The sequence below is a fragment of the Pleurodeles waltl genome, chromosome 12 (genome assembly GCF_031143425.1).
Source record: "Pleurodeles waltl isolate 20211129_DDA chromosome 12, aPleWal1.hap1.20221129, whole genome shotgun sequence".
Classification (NCBI taxonomy): domain Eukaryota; kingdom Metazoa; phylum Chordata; class Amphibia; order Caudata; family Salamandridae; genus Pleurodeles; species Pleurodeles waltl.
This window is the reverse complement of record NC_090451.1, coordinates 351702511-351718025: the sequence shown is the minus strand read 5'-3', so window position 1 is coordinate 351718025 and position 15515 is coordinate 351702511. Positions and strand designations below refer to the sequence as shown.

The window sequence follows — 15515 nt, the reverse complement described above, 5'->3', positions numbered from 1 at the left end:
GCTCCCTATTAAGACTTTTCAGCTGGGCCAGCTGACAATAACAGTGTTTCCGTCCGCTGGCCCAGTGGAAAAGTCACTTCAACATTGCTGCTGGCTGGTAATAGAGCCGGCAGCAATGTTGATGTGCAGCGGGTGCAGTAGCACCCGTTGCATATTTCACTGCCTGAAATTTGGGCAGTGAAATGTGCGATGGGGCTGTGCCTGGGAGCCCCTGCACTGCCTATGTCAAGTGTATGGGCAGTGCAGGGGCCCCCCGAGTCCTCCTTACCGCCAGCCTTTCCATGGCGGTGTTTACCACCGTGGACAGGCTGGCGGTCAGGGACTCAATCCCCAGGGCTGCAGTGCTTGCACCGCTCCCCTGGGGATTATGACCGCCAGCCAGAAGCCTGGCTGTATGTGGAGGGGCCAGCAGTATGGCAGTGGCTATAGTGCCACGGTCATAATAGCTGGCGGAACACTGCCAGCCTGTTGGCGGTGTTACCGCCAGCCGCCAGGGTCGTAATGAGGCCCTATATCTCATTTCGATATAGTACATACAGAGGCGGCTTCCTATAAAGAGGTACTGCTGAAAAGTTTCCAGATCCAGTCTGATGTCTAGGGATTATTCAAAAGGTGAGCAATCAGCAGCTAGAACGCTCTTCTAAAAAAAAAAAAAGCATGCAAGTTTGTTTTGGGTATTCTTTTACCCCAGAATTTTTTCATAAATGTTCACAAATTCCAGGAAAAGTAGAGAAATGTAAGTTTTTTCCCCCCCCCTAGAAATGTAAAAATTGTAGAACCAGATCCCAACAATTGTGCACTCCCCTTGTGAAGAGAGCAGATGTGAGTACTTCAGGGACTGCTTTGAAATCTAATACATTAGTTATCCCTTTACTACCAATTACACTTACTACCAAAGAGCGAAAGATTAATATGGCACTAACATTTTAATCTACCAGCACAGAAGACACATATTTTTCAAAGAGCTTTTTAAAATGAAAGACAGTCAAAGCTCTATTTGCTTGTGAGAGAAGTACAAGCATGAAGATTGTGAATAAAAAAAAAAGGCTGAAAAAAAGATAATCAAAGGCCTGAAATGTAGTCCAGGAACCAGTGAACTCTTCGAGTTTCATCAGTAACAACTACCAGAATGCAAACTTGAATCAAATGGGTAAAAAGAGAACTGTGGAAGGTAAGCAACTAAAAGAGTAATGACTTTACTTGTGGCTAAAAAAGAAAATTCTACTTACCTAGTAAGCATTTTTTCGTGTCATGCAGTGCTGTAAATTCATATGCTTAGCATAATCTTGCATTTATTGTTGGGCTCAGAAGTGTGCAGGTCGTTTTTCTTTGAAGAAAGTCTTTCGAGTCATGAGGTAGAGTGACATCCTCTTGCTGGTAATGTGCATGGTCATCAACTGCGTTGTTAGATTCTTTTCTTGCAAGGCAGGTAAGGATGGAGTGGAAGCAGGGATTAGTATAATAGGATGCCCATGCGAAATGAATGTGTGATAAGTTTAAAAAGTAACTAACACACACAGGTGTCCAGGGAGGATGGACACATGTGAATCTACAACACTATGAACGGATGCTTACTGGGAAAATAACATTTTCCATTCAAGGCACGTGTGGATGTAGCTACACACGCTTAGCATAGACTGACAAGCAGTCCTCCAAAGCGGTGGTTAACCTGTGGGAGTTACAGTTGTTTGAAATAGTGTATGTAGGACCACTTGGACAACATTAGCTTGTTGACAGGACAGCACATCTACACATTAATGTTTGGTAAATGCACGTGGTGTAGACCATGTAGCTGCCTTCAGTTGAAGGTATATTTGCTAGAAAGGCCACTGAAGCTCCTTTTGTACGAGTGGAGTGAGCTCTAGGAGAGAGACGTAAGGTTTTCTTAGCTTTACCATAAAATGTTTGAATACATTTGACAATCCAATGTGCGATGCCGGAGTTAGAAATGGCCTTTTTCCTTTGTGCTGTTTTGAAAAGAGTTATTGTGTTTTTCTTAATGATTTACATTTAGGGTATCCAGCGCTCTTTCCACAACTGATTCAGGATGGGGAAATATACCAGCAATTCAATAGATTAAGGTGGAATTGAGACACCACCCTCGGAAGAAATTTGGGATTGGTGTATAGTACCACCCTATCTCTATGTAGCTGGAAGAAGGGTTCTTCTAAGGTTAATGCTTGAAGCTCACTGACACACCTGAGTGAAGTGATAGCAACAAGAAATGATACTTTCCAGAATAAAAACTGGAGCGGGCAGGAGTGAAGGGGCTCAAATGGAGGGCCCATTAATCATGTTAGTACAATATTAATATTCCAAGTAAAGGCAGGTGGCACTTTAGGAGGAATAACTCTTAAGCCCCTTTTGGAAGGCTTTAATGACAGAAAGCCTGAATAGGGAAGTGTGTTGTCTGTTTTGTATATAAGTAGCCTCTGCCGCTAAAAAATGTTTGCGAACCACAAACGGAAGTACTGGTAGAGGTGGAAACGTGTAAGCACATATTCCTGACCAACTCATCCATAGTGTGTTGGCCTTGGACTGTGGGAACCTGGAGGCAAATTTTGGCCATTTTGTGTTTTCTGCCATGGCGGAAAGGTCTATTTCTGGGTCACTCCAACGCCAGAGGTATAGGAGGAGAACTTGCGGGTGGAGTTCTCATTTGTGGACTTGTTGACACCTCCTGCTATGGAGATCTGAAAAGTTGCTGTCCACTCCGCTAACAGGTGAATGTTGTATCTGAGAGCCTATCTCCAAATGGTCTGAGCTAGGTAAGATAGCTGAGGGGATTTGGTACCCCCTGCCTTTGGAGCTAGTACACAGCAGTCATGTTGTCAGTTTTGATCAGGACTACCTTGCCGATCAGGTAAGGGAGGAGGCTTTTAGAGCTAGATGAATAGCTAGCAACTCCAGGTGATTGATATGGAGATGATTCTGGCTGACCGTCCGGTGTCCCTGGACAGTGAGATCTTGTCAATTTGCTCCCCATTCATTGTTACAGTTTGCAGCGATTTTGGGTCCAGGAAAGGCCGTCCCTTTAGGAGATTGTTGGTGTTACACCACTGCAGAGAGTGACAAGCATTACGGCTGACCAACAGTGGATTCTCCATTTGACCCTCCACCTAAGACCACTGGCGCACTAAGTACTTTTGCAACAGACGCATGTTGAGTCTTCCATAAGGTACTATGGCTGTGCATAAAACCATGATACTGAGGATACTCATGACTGTCCTCACTGTTATCTGCTGAAGAGGTGGAAACAGGGGAATAAGCGCCTGGAAGGATTGAATCCTGGTGGCATTGGGGTAAGCTATACCTTGTTGTGAACCGAGGGTGGCTCCTAGGTAAGATTATATTTGGAGAGGATGGAGATGGGATCTAAATGCAATGATGGTGAAGCTTAGTTGATGAAGCAGATTTATGGTGGCTTGAGGGTGTTGTAAACACTGCTGATGAGTAGCAGAGAGAATAGATTCCTGCGCATTGCTGGTGTGTTGGCACTGGTTCTATGGCCCTTTCTTTAAAAGTGCCTTAACTTCCTCTTTCAGGAACTGTTAATGCTCTAGCGAGAGTCTGTGTTTGCAAGGTGGAATGTTTAGAGGTGTTGAAGTGAGCTCCAGACAATAAATATGTCAGATATTATCCAACACCCGCTGGTCGGAGGTGATGTTCCGCCAAGCTGGGAGAAACCACTGTAATCGTCCACAACAGGTGTTGTGCGGTCGAGGGGGGAGGGGAGGGGGTGCCCTGGGGGAGTCAAAGTTTTGTTGTGGTGGCAGAGGGCTTTGTGAAGCTCGATTTATCCCTGCCTTTAGAATTATTGCCCGTCGGAGCCTCTATAGCAACCTCTGACTGAGGTGGTTTGTGTTTGAGGATGTTGTTAAGACGTGGCCATATCTGTGGATGTGGCTGTAGCTGCGCCACAGTAGGGTAAACGGGGTAAGCAGCCTCTTTAGGATGATGTTTGTAACCCCCCTGTAACTTTAGCCATTTCATTGTCCTTTTTTATTTTTTCAAGAAGGGTGTCCACCTGAGGGCCTAACATATTTTCTCCATCAAGGGGGAGTGCCAGTATGTGCTGCTGTACTTCTGGCTTAAAGCCTGAAACACTGAGCATGCTGGAAGTAATGTTTCTTGCTGCTGTGTTGGCTGAATCAAAGAAATAGCGGATTGAGTTGTTGGCAATTAACCTGTCCTCAGTAGCGATCTCGTACTTTCTCTTGTATTCATCTGGGAGATGTTGAAGGAGTCCCTCCATCTCATCCCAGTGTCTCCATTGTAACGGGAAAGGAGATTACAGGAGTTTGCAATTCTCCATCGGTTGGCAAACTGGGCAGCCACCATCTTCCCTGCTGTGTCTATCTTTCTACTGCCCTTGTCTGGTGGTGGCGCCTGACCAGATGTTTGCAAGTTTGCTCTTTTTCTCACTGTAGCAACCACCAGTGAGTTGGGAGGCAGTTGGTCTTTAGTATATGTGAGGGTCAGAAAGAGATGCTTTGTATTTTTTATCTACCTTCAGAATTATCAGATGCTTTGACAGGGTCTTTGAGGATATCTGGTGTATGCCCTTGCATACCCTTAGGCATCAGTAGAAATTGTGCTGATCATTGGCTACAGGAGAGGGTTTCAAATTAAAGAAATCATCCTCTGTGGAGTCGATGTGGAGCTCGATCTTGTTGTATGCAGCTGTTCTACCTATGACATCATGGTATGTGGTGTTGTCATCTGGGGGAGAGGGCATAGCTGGATGTAGGTCATGGTCTGTGTCTATGGGTGGTTCAATACTGTATGTGTCCCACTAATCCTCTTGAGATAGAATGGAATACTGGTATCTTCCTCAACTCCCCCCACCCCCCAAAAACATGTATGGCCAGTTCTGGGGTATATTGTTCTAGCGCATGCGGTGAAGGAGGTGCAGAAGGTGTTGATGGTGGAGTGGGGTGCACAGGTCTAGTGGCCATGTCAGTCTTTTTCCCATGTTTTATTGGAAGAGGAACGTCCAAAAGTTAGCTGTCTTTTGGTAGGCTGTGCAGCAGTGGATGGAGGTCTTGTTAATATTCAGCCAGTGTCTGGGTAGATGACATGGTCCCTTTGTCTAGAGTCTATCTCCTATTGAAGCTGTTCAAGTACTGGCTCCATAGGTGCGGATCTAGGTGTTTGCCTCGAAAAGGAGTATGATTTCAGATTCTAAGTAGCTTTTGGCACTGAGGGATTCGATGCAGAATGACCCGGCTATGACACTGTGGGCTTTGGTGCCGAGTTGGACCAGTGTTTCGGTGCCAGCACTTTTAGCTCTGATGTTCGGCTTGAGTCAGACAGTGTGGTAGTCAGCTCAGGAACAGGTGTCTACTGCTGTGTTTTCAGCCCCAAGACGGGGCTGGGCGTTTCAGACATAGCTGTTTGGTGCCGACCATGGCCCGAAGCCAGTGGCAGCCCAATGTACAACTTTGGTTAGTCCTGGGCAGTAATACAGCCCCTGGAGATAGCTTGCTGGGGCCAGAATGGAGGGGGTTCTGTACTTACAGTTAGCCCTGGTGTGAGGTCATGCAATTTGAGCTCAGATTCCGAGCTGTCCTTTTGGGAGAAGGTGTCCTCATCCGCTGCCAACCCCGGAGCGTAACCCTCCTCCTGAAGTTCCTCTTATCCGAAAATGTCCAGTGTGTTGTCAGCACTGCGTCAGGACATCACGAGTCATCACGCTCATCAATCTCTCAACGTCTTCTTGGATCAGAAGGATTTGTAAGTTTCGCAAGTGCCTTCCCGATGGTCCAGCGAAAGGCACAAGTTACACATCTGATGTTGGTCGGTGTCTGGAAACTTGGCCTGGCAGCAAAAGCACAACCGAAAGGGCGTTTATTCCATCACCAAACAGACATGTTGTGGATATTATTGAAGTGGAAGTGTCACTCCGAAACACGAAGGCCCAAGAGGTTCGAAGTTGAGCCGAGTTGCCCCGACAAGACCAACGGTGATCGATTGAACAATTGAGTACTAACCTTGTTCTAAAACAGTACAGGCCTAAAGTAAGAAACAAAGATGCAGAGCATAGGAGCACAAGTACGAACCAGGCGGCAGAAGAAAACAAACAAACAATGGAGTTGACACGCATTACCAGCAGGAGAAGTCACCACCTTTTGACTCAAAAGATGTTCGTAGAAGAAAAACAACTTGCACATCACTGAGCCCAAATCTAGATAGTAGGATTATGCCAAACATGTGTATCTACAGTCATGCATGCCTTGAACACGAATTTTTTGTGATGCAACCCATAGAGGAAGAATAGAAGTAGTATAGTAATTTAAACATCAAAATATAAGGTAAATTTAGAGACTGGGGCACTGGTCGAGAAATCAACTATGCAGTCATTAGTATGAAAGATGTGATTACTGGGACAGAAAGCCACACAAATTAACTGCTATCTCCCACCAAGAATGACACGTCACTTAAGAACATGTTTCTTCTTCTAAAAAAGAAAATCAGACTGCTTTATGTCTTGCACAATGCAAATTAACCCCATATTTTTACCAGACACTAAGGCCATCAAGATTGTTCTGCAAGTGGGGTGTTCACTGATTAGATATGGTGTAATCCAGGGGTTCCTAACATTTTGACATGTGTGGGCCCCCACTGAATAATTCCTGTATCCGGGGCCTGCACTGAGTCATTATTAGAAGCCGGGAATCCCCAGCATAAGCTCTTTTTGTGATGTGGAGCTCAAAACAAAACATAAAAATACAAAAACAAGTGTACAACAAACAAATGCTGAATTACTGAAATATTTCACAATCAAATGTAGAAAAGGTTTTAAAATTTTCAATATTGCTTATTTATTTTTATATACTCTTTAATTACTGTAGTTTAGTCATTTTAATATTATTTAATTATGTAAAAGTCTCAGACCCTCCAAGAAGGCACCACGGACCCCCAAGGGTCCTCGGATTACAGGTGTAGATCTTATGTTGGAGACGTGACCAGGCTAAGGCAGCCTTCTGAGATTAGTAAATTGAGACCCATTAAACTGGGTAAGAGTTATTAAATCTGTCACAGTTGCTAAACTGAGATTTTAAATGTGTTATAAAAAGGTTTTCATTATTATTACCTCATTTAATAAGAGGTTCTTAAGTGAGCAATTACATCAACATATAATGCACTATTAGATATTAATGCTGTATTCTCTACAGTGTAACACTCAATCAGCTAATACTTATGCCGCACCGGAAACAGTACCCAATTGGTGCCGGTGGACACCACTGGCAATTATTCAAGGATATGAGGACTTTTTATGACCTTTCACACTGCCCTAGTCCCTGGCTGCAGACACCATCACTCACCAGCAATGCTGGATTTTTTTAGAAAGCTTTTTCATTTCCACAAAGGACATAGGACAACCAATGCAGTTATAGTTTATCATTTGTTGTATTGGCAGCCCTTCTATTTCCACAAGCCATAATGGAAATAAAAGAAATGCTGTGGTTCTTTGGTGTGCAGCTATTCTATCAATCCAAATGTACAGGTGAGAGGACAGCTGTCGGGAGAAGAAGATAAGGCGCAACACACCATTGCCCAGCCCACACCCTCTGCATATTGAGCCACCTAATAAACAAAATTGTCAATGGCACTGATTTTTTCACTAATTGGAAATCGGTGGAATTGCTCAATAACATCCAATATATATGGCGATCTGATCTAAATGTACACATGCTGATGTAACAATCAAAGTTATAAATAATTACAAGTGCTATAAAACAGTCTACATCAGGACACCTATAACGGCAAATAATGATTTTTTAATCATGTTATTCTTCAATGAATAATATATTTTCAATTGCAAAGAAAGAGGGTGCGGGCAGTACACACAAACATAGTAAAATTAATATATAGAAACAAGTGCACAAAACAATACCAAGGTTTAAATTAATTGTTAGATATATCTATTGATCCCAATTGTCCATAATATCCACAGAGAATAAAACATCACGCACATAGGTCTGACGGAGGGAAGGTAAATATTTTCAAATCACTTCTTGAAAATAGGAGAACTTCGCTTCATTTCCTCCCTTTTTATTCAACACGTATATATTGTTTCAATAACCTACACATTCACAATGTTTTTTCATAACTGGGGCAGCACAATTTACTTTGTCCTGCTCAGACACATGGACGTATTTTCTAAGAGATTGAAACGTCAACATTTAGATAGAAAACCTAAACTTTATTCACAGTAGATCTCATGGACAACTAGGATTGCTTGCTGTGTCTAACAATTGTTTTCAAACTGGCTATTTTTGCCTCTGTGAACTTGCTTGAATATAGTCACTTTCCCACATTTGTGTGCACCTTGTCTTGAGCAGCCTCTGTTTTTTGGAAATGCTGTTTCACTGAACTGCAAATAAAGTGTTCATTAAAGGGCAATATGATTAAAACAATTATTATTCACCCCTATTTGTGTCCTAATGTGTACTCAGTGACTATTTTAAGAACCTGAAATTAGGAATAACTATCTGGTTGCTGCATTAGTGTCCTTCCATTTGGATTGAATTTCTGTACATAAATTGCATGTAGCATTTGAGGGATCCCTAGGAGATCACTGTTTATTTTCATGTACTTCAAACAATGTTCCACATCAAGAATGAGGTTGTCAAAACTAGAGGGCAAGAGTTATTGGGTGACGGACTACGGTGCAGCATAACAGTGACATTCAGACTAAGGCTCCTAGTCATGGTAACTATTATTAATGTAACTAACCATCTGTACTATGTTCCCTTGTAGACTACAGATTTTGCACCATATATGTCTGTTTGGCATAGACCACTAAAACCTATTTTGCTCAGAGATAAACACAGTAGATTGAGAAATCATTGCAGTAAATGTCCTTTTTTCATTACTGAAGTCTGAAGTAATGATGACTGAAGCATATGGAGATTAAAGCAGCTTTATGTGAAACAATCCATTAACTTTCCTTCCCTACATATTTGTCATTTTCGACTTCACCTTTCCTAGCTTCCATCTTTCTTCTCTTTTAGTCTTCTTTCTTTTTTAATTGCAGAAAAGACATGGTGTTAAATAAAAGGCGAAGTTAAATATGCATAGAAATAAAACAAAGAAAGTGATGGCAATAAATCAATGTGGAAAATACTAAAAAATAGGAACTTTGTTACTCTGGTTTCTCTGCAATTTTAAAAGATTTAGAAATTAAATGGCATCATTAACTGAATAGTTTTGTAGAAACTGATTACCTTCCCTCTGTGTTTCTCCTCCATCTTCTTTAAGCCTTTTATGTTCATGTCCCAGCTCTTTTAGTTTCTGTTGCAATCCTTTGACCTGCTTTTTCAAATCTTTAAGTTCAATTGTAATGTTCTGGTTTTCAGCAGATAGCAACTGGTTTAGATTTTTGAGGTCATCAAATCTTTCTTTCTTTCCATCAGTTGATGCGTGGTGTGCTGTATCTGTATGGTCTAAACGATAGGAAACAAATTTCACTCAAGGATGACATGGACAGAGGCAGACAAATGAGGAGCATTAATGAACCTAAACTTATCTCAACGCAAACAATAAATCATTACCAACAGACGTTAATCTTCAGTGATTACAAGCTTATAGTCACGGGGCTGCAGGAGCTGTGGACAGTTCTCGAGATTTTAGCTAAGGCCTCATTGTTGTAACCAAATTGATTGTGCTATAGGTAGATTGAGTGAAGGAAGAAAACAGCACTGCTAGCAAATTGTTGCTAATTTGTTTTGTGAGGAAATTTGGATCAGAAAGAACCTCGCCTTGATTTTATTGTGTCTTGCAATCATAAAATGTTGCTCATAACGGTTAGAAATGGCATTCTCCTTATTAATACCTTGAAGAATCAATAGCCCTTTAAATTTTATATTTTCACACTACCAGACAGGCAGAATTGAATCCGAAAACCACATTTTTCAACACAATTTTGGCATTTTACTGGGACCTACCCCATTTATTTTTGTTAAACTGTTTTTATTGACATTTTGCGTTTAATAAAAACAATGATACAAGCAATTCGAATCACAAATAGGCTCGAGCAATATACCAGGCGTGTCACCCCCCCCCCATCGCCCCAATTGTAATCATATCAATGTTCAACAGAGGGTAGAGCTACATTCAGCGTAGAACTCAAACATTTCCACCCGGGATTGGTGCCGAAGCACATAAATATGTGATATCACGTACAGAAAAAGAAGAAAGAAGAAAAAACACAATACAAACAACCAAACTATGTGTCCCATCTCCTACAGCTCGCTGTATAAAGTGTGAGGATAGAACAGAAAAGCAAGGGGATCACCCACACCCGAGTCACCACTCACCCAATCCGTCCCCTATGTCCCTCCCGTGGACTGATTCTTACATGTAGAAAAAAGGTGCCGAGCCCTAAGACGCAGGCTACAGGCTGTAAGCAGTATGCCCCTGGAGAGGAACCTCACCAGAGGGTCCCAAATGTAATCAAAGCTTCTCCTGGAGTTGTCCAATTTATCAGATAATCGCTCCATAGCGAGCCCACGCCACAGTCTAGTATACCACAATGCTATTGGGGGAGGTTCTGTTTTTTCCCAATATGACACTAGTACCGTCTTCGCTGCACCTAGTGCCAACCACATAATAGAACGATCGCCCTGTGTTTGGTGTTGCAGTTCCGGAGCCCAGTTAAATATGTTCCGGTGAGGCCGGGATGGAGTAACCCAAAATCTCTTTTAGATATGACAGAATTTCATTCTAGTATGGGCGAATAACGGGACAGTTCCACCAGATGTGCCTAAAATCTCCCAACCTCCCACATCCCTGGCAACACCTGTCAGACACCTGGGAGAGTTTTTTAAGTTTCTCCGGGTAGGGGTACCAATTTTAGAGAATTTTATATTGTGCTTCCCTAGTTCCCATTGAGCTGTTACAGGTTATATTTGACTATGTCCTGAAACAGGTGGTGCCACAGACCCTCCTCCACCGGGGACACCAGAACCTGCTCCCAGAAGGACAGATGCCAGGGGGTATAAGCGCGCTGCGCCGACGTCAACAACCTATATAGTGTAGAAATACTACACCGCGCTACCCCTCCCTGCTGAACAAACCTCTCAATGTGAAGAAGATCCCTGTTGGCTGCTGCTCGCATACTGGGCTGAGCGCCCCAGTGGAGTAGTTGATTATAATGAAAGCGCTTAGAAATGGGTAGATGAAAGTCTCTACAGCAATTTTCTAATGTACGTACATGTTCCCCATGGAAGAGATCAGCGATCATCAAGCAACCTCCCTCCCTCTACTTGTCAAAAGGACCTGGGGTAGCTCCCGGGGGAAAGGCCACGTTATAGTTGATTGGGGTATGAGTGAGGGAAAGTTTGTGAGCCTGTAGGCTCTTGTCACCGTATCCCATACCTTAAGGGTAGTAGCGGTGGGGGTGCTGAGATAAGCGTTTTACGGGTGGTCTCTTTGGGTTTCCACAGCATATCCCATGGTGTCTGTCCCGTCACTGCCATGTCATGTGTATCCACATCTTGTCGGATTCTCTGAGTGACCACTCACCAATAACACGGAGCTGTGCCACTCTGTAATATGTGAGAGGATCCGGGAGGGCCAAACCACTCTTGTCTCTGGGGCATGTAAGCAATTTATTGGAGAGCCGAGCTCTTGAGTCTTGCCAAATGAGCCAGGTGAATATCTTACAGAGCTCGGCGTAAAAATCCTTAGGAATGTCAATGGGCAGGCTTTGGGACAGATATAAAAAAACATGGGAGAACCGTCATCTTAAAGGTGTTGATACGACCTAACCATGAGTGCCAGAGTGTTGACCATCTCTTAAAGTCCGCTCGTAGCATCCTTATTAGGGGCGGAACATTTGCCTTAAATAGGTTGGCAACCCTGGGGGTGAGCTTGACTCCCAGGTACAACATTTCTTTCTTGGCCCATACAAATGGGGAAGTGGCAGCTAACACTCCCATCTCAGCGGGAGGAACTGTTAGGTTAAGGATATATGATTTCCCTCTATTCACTTTGAAGCCTGCTACCTGCTCGAAGAGGCCCAACTCCTCCTGGCGGGCCAGAAGGGTCGTACGTGGTTGAGTAACAAAAAGCAAGATCTCGCCGGCAAACAGTGAGATCTTATGTTGATCAGGGCCAAATTAGATGACTTGAAAACTTCGATCGGCCCGTATCTGGGCTGCCAGAGGTCCCACACTAAGTGCAAAAAGCAACAGGGAAAGGGGACAACCCTGTCTGGTTCCCCTGGAGAGGTCAAAGAAGCCAGAAGTCACCTCGTTGATGCATATTCGTGACCGGGGACCCAGGTAGTTGCTCATTACCATTGCTATGAACTGTTCCCCTAACCCAAATCGCTGCATGGTCGCTACCAAAAAGGACCATTCCACCCGGTCGAAAGCCTTTTCAGCGTCCAGTGCCAACACCATAGCCGGGATCTGCTTCTTCGTCACCTTTTCCATGAGGTGGACGACCCTTCTCAGGTTATCATGTGTTTACCGGCCTTTGATGAAGCCCGATTGGTCGGGATGAATCAGATCCGGCAACACCCCCTCAAGTCTCCGAGCTAATATTTTGGTATAAAGTTTTGCATCAAGATTAAGCAGGGCGATGGGCCTATAGGAGACACAGAGCTGAGGGTCCTTCCCGTCCTTAGGAATAAGTGTGATCAGGGCTTCCCCCATAGCTGGGGAGTGTGTGTGCTCAGTTCTTATGAAATTGAACAGATCAGCCAGGTGATGTATTAGCTCTGCCCCAAAAGATTTGCAGATCTGCGCAGTGAATACATTGGGACCTGGCGCTTTGTGTAGTGGAAGGGAGTCAATGGCTTCCCGCACTTCGTCTGTGGTGAATGGGGCTGCCACAAATGTGTTAGTGTTGCGAGAAACCTGCAGGAGCTGAGCGTGGCGCAAATAGCCCTCCTGGGCGTGGGCACTCGGATTATCTGATTTATATAGTCTGGTACAGAAGTTCCTAAAAGCTTGCACTTTCTCCTCATCCGAATAATGCTCCCCTGACTCATCCTGCACTTGCGATATATAGCCCTTAGTTCGCTTGGTGCGTAATTGCCTGGCCAGGAGAGTGCCTATTTTGTTCCCACTGACATAAGATCTCTGGAGCCTTAACAATGCAACTTCTGCACTGTTTGTGTAAATAGATTGCAATTCGGCCTCCTTCAATGCACTCTCCAGACCTGGTCTTTCTTCGGCTTTCAACCAGTAAAGTGAAGACGCTAATGAGATGCATGTGCCCCTGAGGACAGTTATCTCACCCTCCGCAAAAACCCCCAACACGTCGAGGAAGCTCAACAGAAACTGCGTTTGGCCATTATTGGACGCATAGTGTGGTCACCGTACAAATCCGCCCCCCAAGGTGCATTTGACCAATAAGAATCTACCCTCCTTATCCTGTTTCGACCCTGAGGGTTGGAAGTGTATGGACCTATGGAACAGCAGGGCCACCCCACAATTCTTTGTTGTCGTGGAGGCAGTATATATCAGCGGGTAGTGTTTGTGCTGTAGTCTATGACCTTCGCCCTTCTTGAGATGCGTTTCCTGCAATGCCACAATATCATATTGGTGGTTGTCAAAGAACTTCCGCAGCTGTGACTGATTATTGGGGGAATTGAGCCCCTTAACATTCCATGTTAGAAAATGTAGCATCTGGTCAGTGTGACCAAGAGTGCCTTGCCTGTGGGTACATCTGACCTAAGTTGTCACTCGGGGTCCCCAACGCTCCCCGTCAGTCTCCTGCCCCTCCAGGCTGCTCATGCACGTGTAGTAGGGACAATTAACAATAATCAAACATAAAAAGTAACAACAGAACAGGTAACAACATAGAAACTATAAGTTGCTGTCCTCATGGTTGGGAATGGGTATTCATCCACATCCACCTCCCGTCAGACCACTTTCAAAATCTCTAACAGTGTCCGGCGTGAGGACCTCCTTTATCACTTACTGGAGGGATGGTAGGGAACATACCAGAAGCACTCAGACTGCTAGCACCCCTACAGCCAGTCTCAAGTCTCTGGGCTCCCCCTGAAGGGGGTTACTGCCCCCCCCCCCCGGGGGTCCTTTGAGAGCTCACATGCGGCCTCCATCCGAAATCCTCTCCTCAGCCCTTAGGCGAACCTGCATCTAATGCGGGCTAGGTGCACAAGTCTACATCTTGGGAGTCTTCCTCCCCGGCTGCCTCCATTGATCCACAGCAGTGGACGCAGAAGGGTCCTCTCGACGCTGCAACTCCCCCAGCGCGGCGTGTCCGGTGTCTGCACTCTTCTCCTACAGCCCAGTGCGACTGCCGCCGCTCCATACTCCATGAAGTGGTAGGATTTGTTGTTGAGTTCAAAAGCTATGACAAAGGGGAATGTCCATCTGTACCTAACATTTTTTTATTTCAGCTCATCTGTGACCGGATGAAACTTCTGCCGCTGGAGCAATGTACTGGAAAAGGGTGCCCTGAGCCCCTTGAAAAGGCACAAAGTCCTGTCGCCTCGCCCTTTGAAGGATGTGCTCCTTGACCTTGAATGAGCTCAATTTTACCAGGATGTCTCTTACTCTCATTGGCGGAGCGACTCCCCACCCTATGCACTCTTTCAACCTGTACTACTGGGTGTTAGTCACCCAAGAGGGTTTAGAAGAGACCCACCACAAACGCCTCCAGATCTGCTCCCTCACTGCCCTCCTCCAGCCCCCTCACTCTAATGTTGTCTCTGCGGGAGCGGTTTAACAAGTCCTCACATTTGAGTATTGAAAGCTGGAGTTGCGACTTGAGCTGTGTGACCTCTTTCTCCATAGGACTTACTTGTTGTTTCATCTCGTGGGCCTGCATTTCGAGATCTAACGTACGGGTCCCCATGGAATCCACGTCCGCCTGAAGAGAGGTCATGTAACTATTTATGTCCCATTGGACCGCATCCAGCGTGGTCTTAAAGTCAGCCGTAAGTTCCTCTCGTAATTCCGTAATGAAGGTGCGAAGGGACGACAGTAGGTTGTCCTTAGTTAGTGCCATGTTCCCTGACCGCGGCGACGGGGGCACCCTGGATCTGGAGGGGCAAAATAACTGGAGACCCTATTGGATTGTAGCTTTCGTCAAGGCATAGGCGTCCCCCAGATACCTCGCTCATTTGTCCTCCTCTTGCCACTGTAGGCACCACTTCCTCTGCTGATCCCCTGCTGCACCTTACCAGGATATGTCTCCCAGCAATGAAACCACCATATAAATCCATTTCACGGGGAGAGAAATGTTCGTCTTGCTACCCCTCGGCTATGTGCCTCCATGGGGAGGCTCCACGTGGGCTGACCTCGGGCGCCATGTTGGGGTCAGGCAACAGTGTCAGGCATGCCCCAGGACCGGGCATCCTGGGGCCCGCCGCCTTCCCCCCATTCCTCTATGGGGCATTGCGAGCTGATGTTTCCCCTCCCGGGGTCCCCGGCTCTCTCTCCTCACCGGGACCGCTCTGCCTCCAGCGTCGCTCCAAATGCGCCCGCGATCTGCACCTACCGCGCGGCTGCCGGGTGCTCCTGGAGGGG

At 45.2% G+C, this 15515-nt stretch overlaps 1 protein-coding gene across 3 annotated transcripts in view; it reads right to left on the bottom strand.

Annotated features, from left to right (window-relative positions):
• The window catches only part of CEP89 (centrosomal protein 89), a 1116496-nt gene that overhangs the window by 840649 nt on the left and 260332 nt on the right, over positions 1–15515 (bottom strand). For all 3 annotated transcript variants that reach the window (XM_069216542.1, XM_069216544.1, XM_069216543.1), the window contains exon 8: positions 9234–9452. In XM_069216542.1, coding sequence (XP_069072643.1) covers positions 9234–9452 — 219 coding nt within the window. The remainder of the gene's footprint in view (positions 1–9233; positions 9453–15515) is intronic.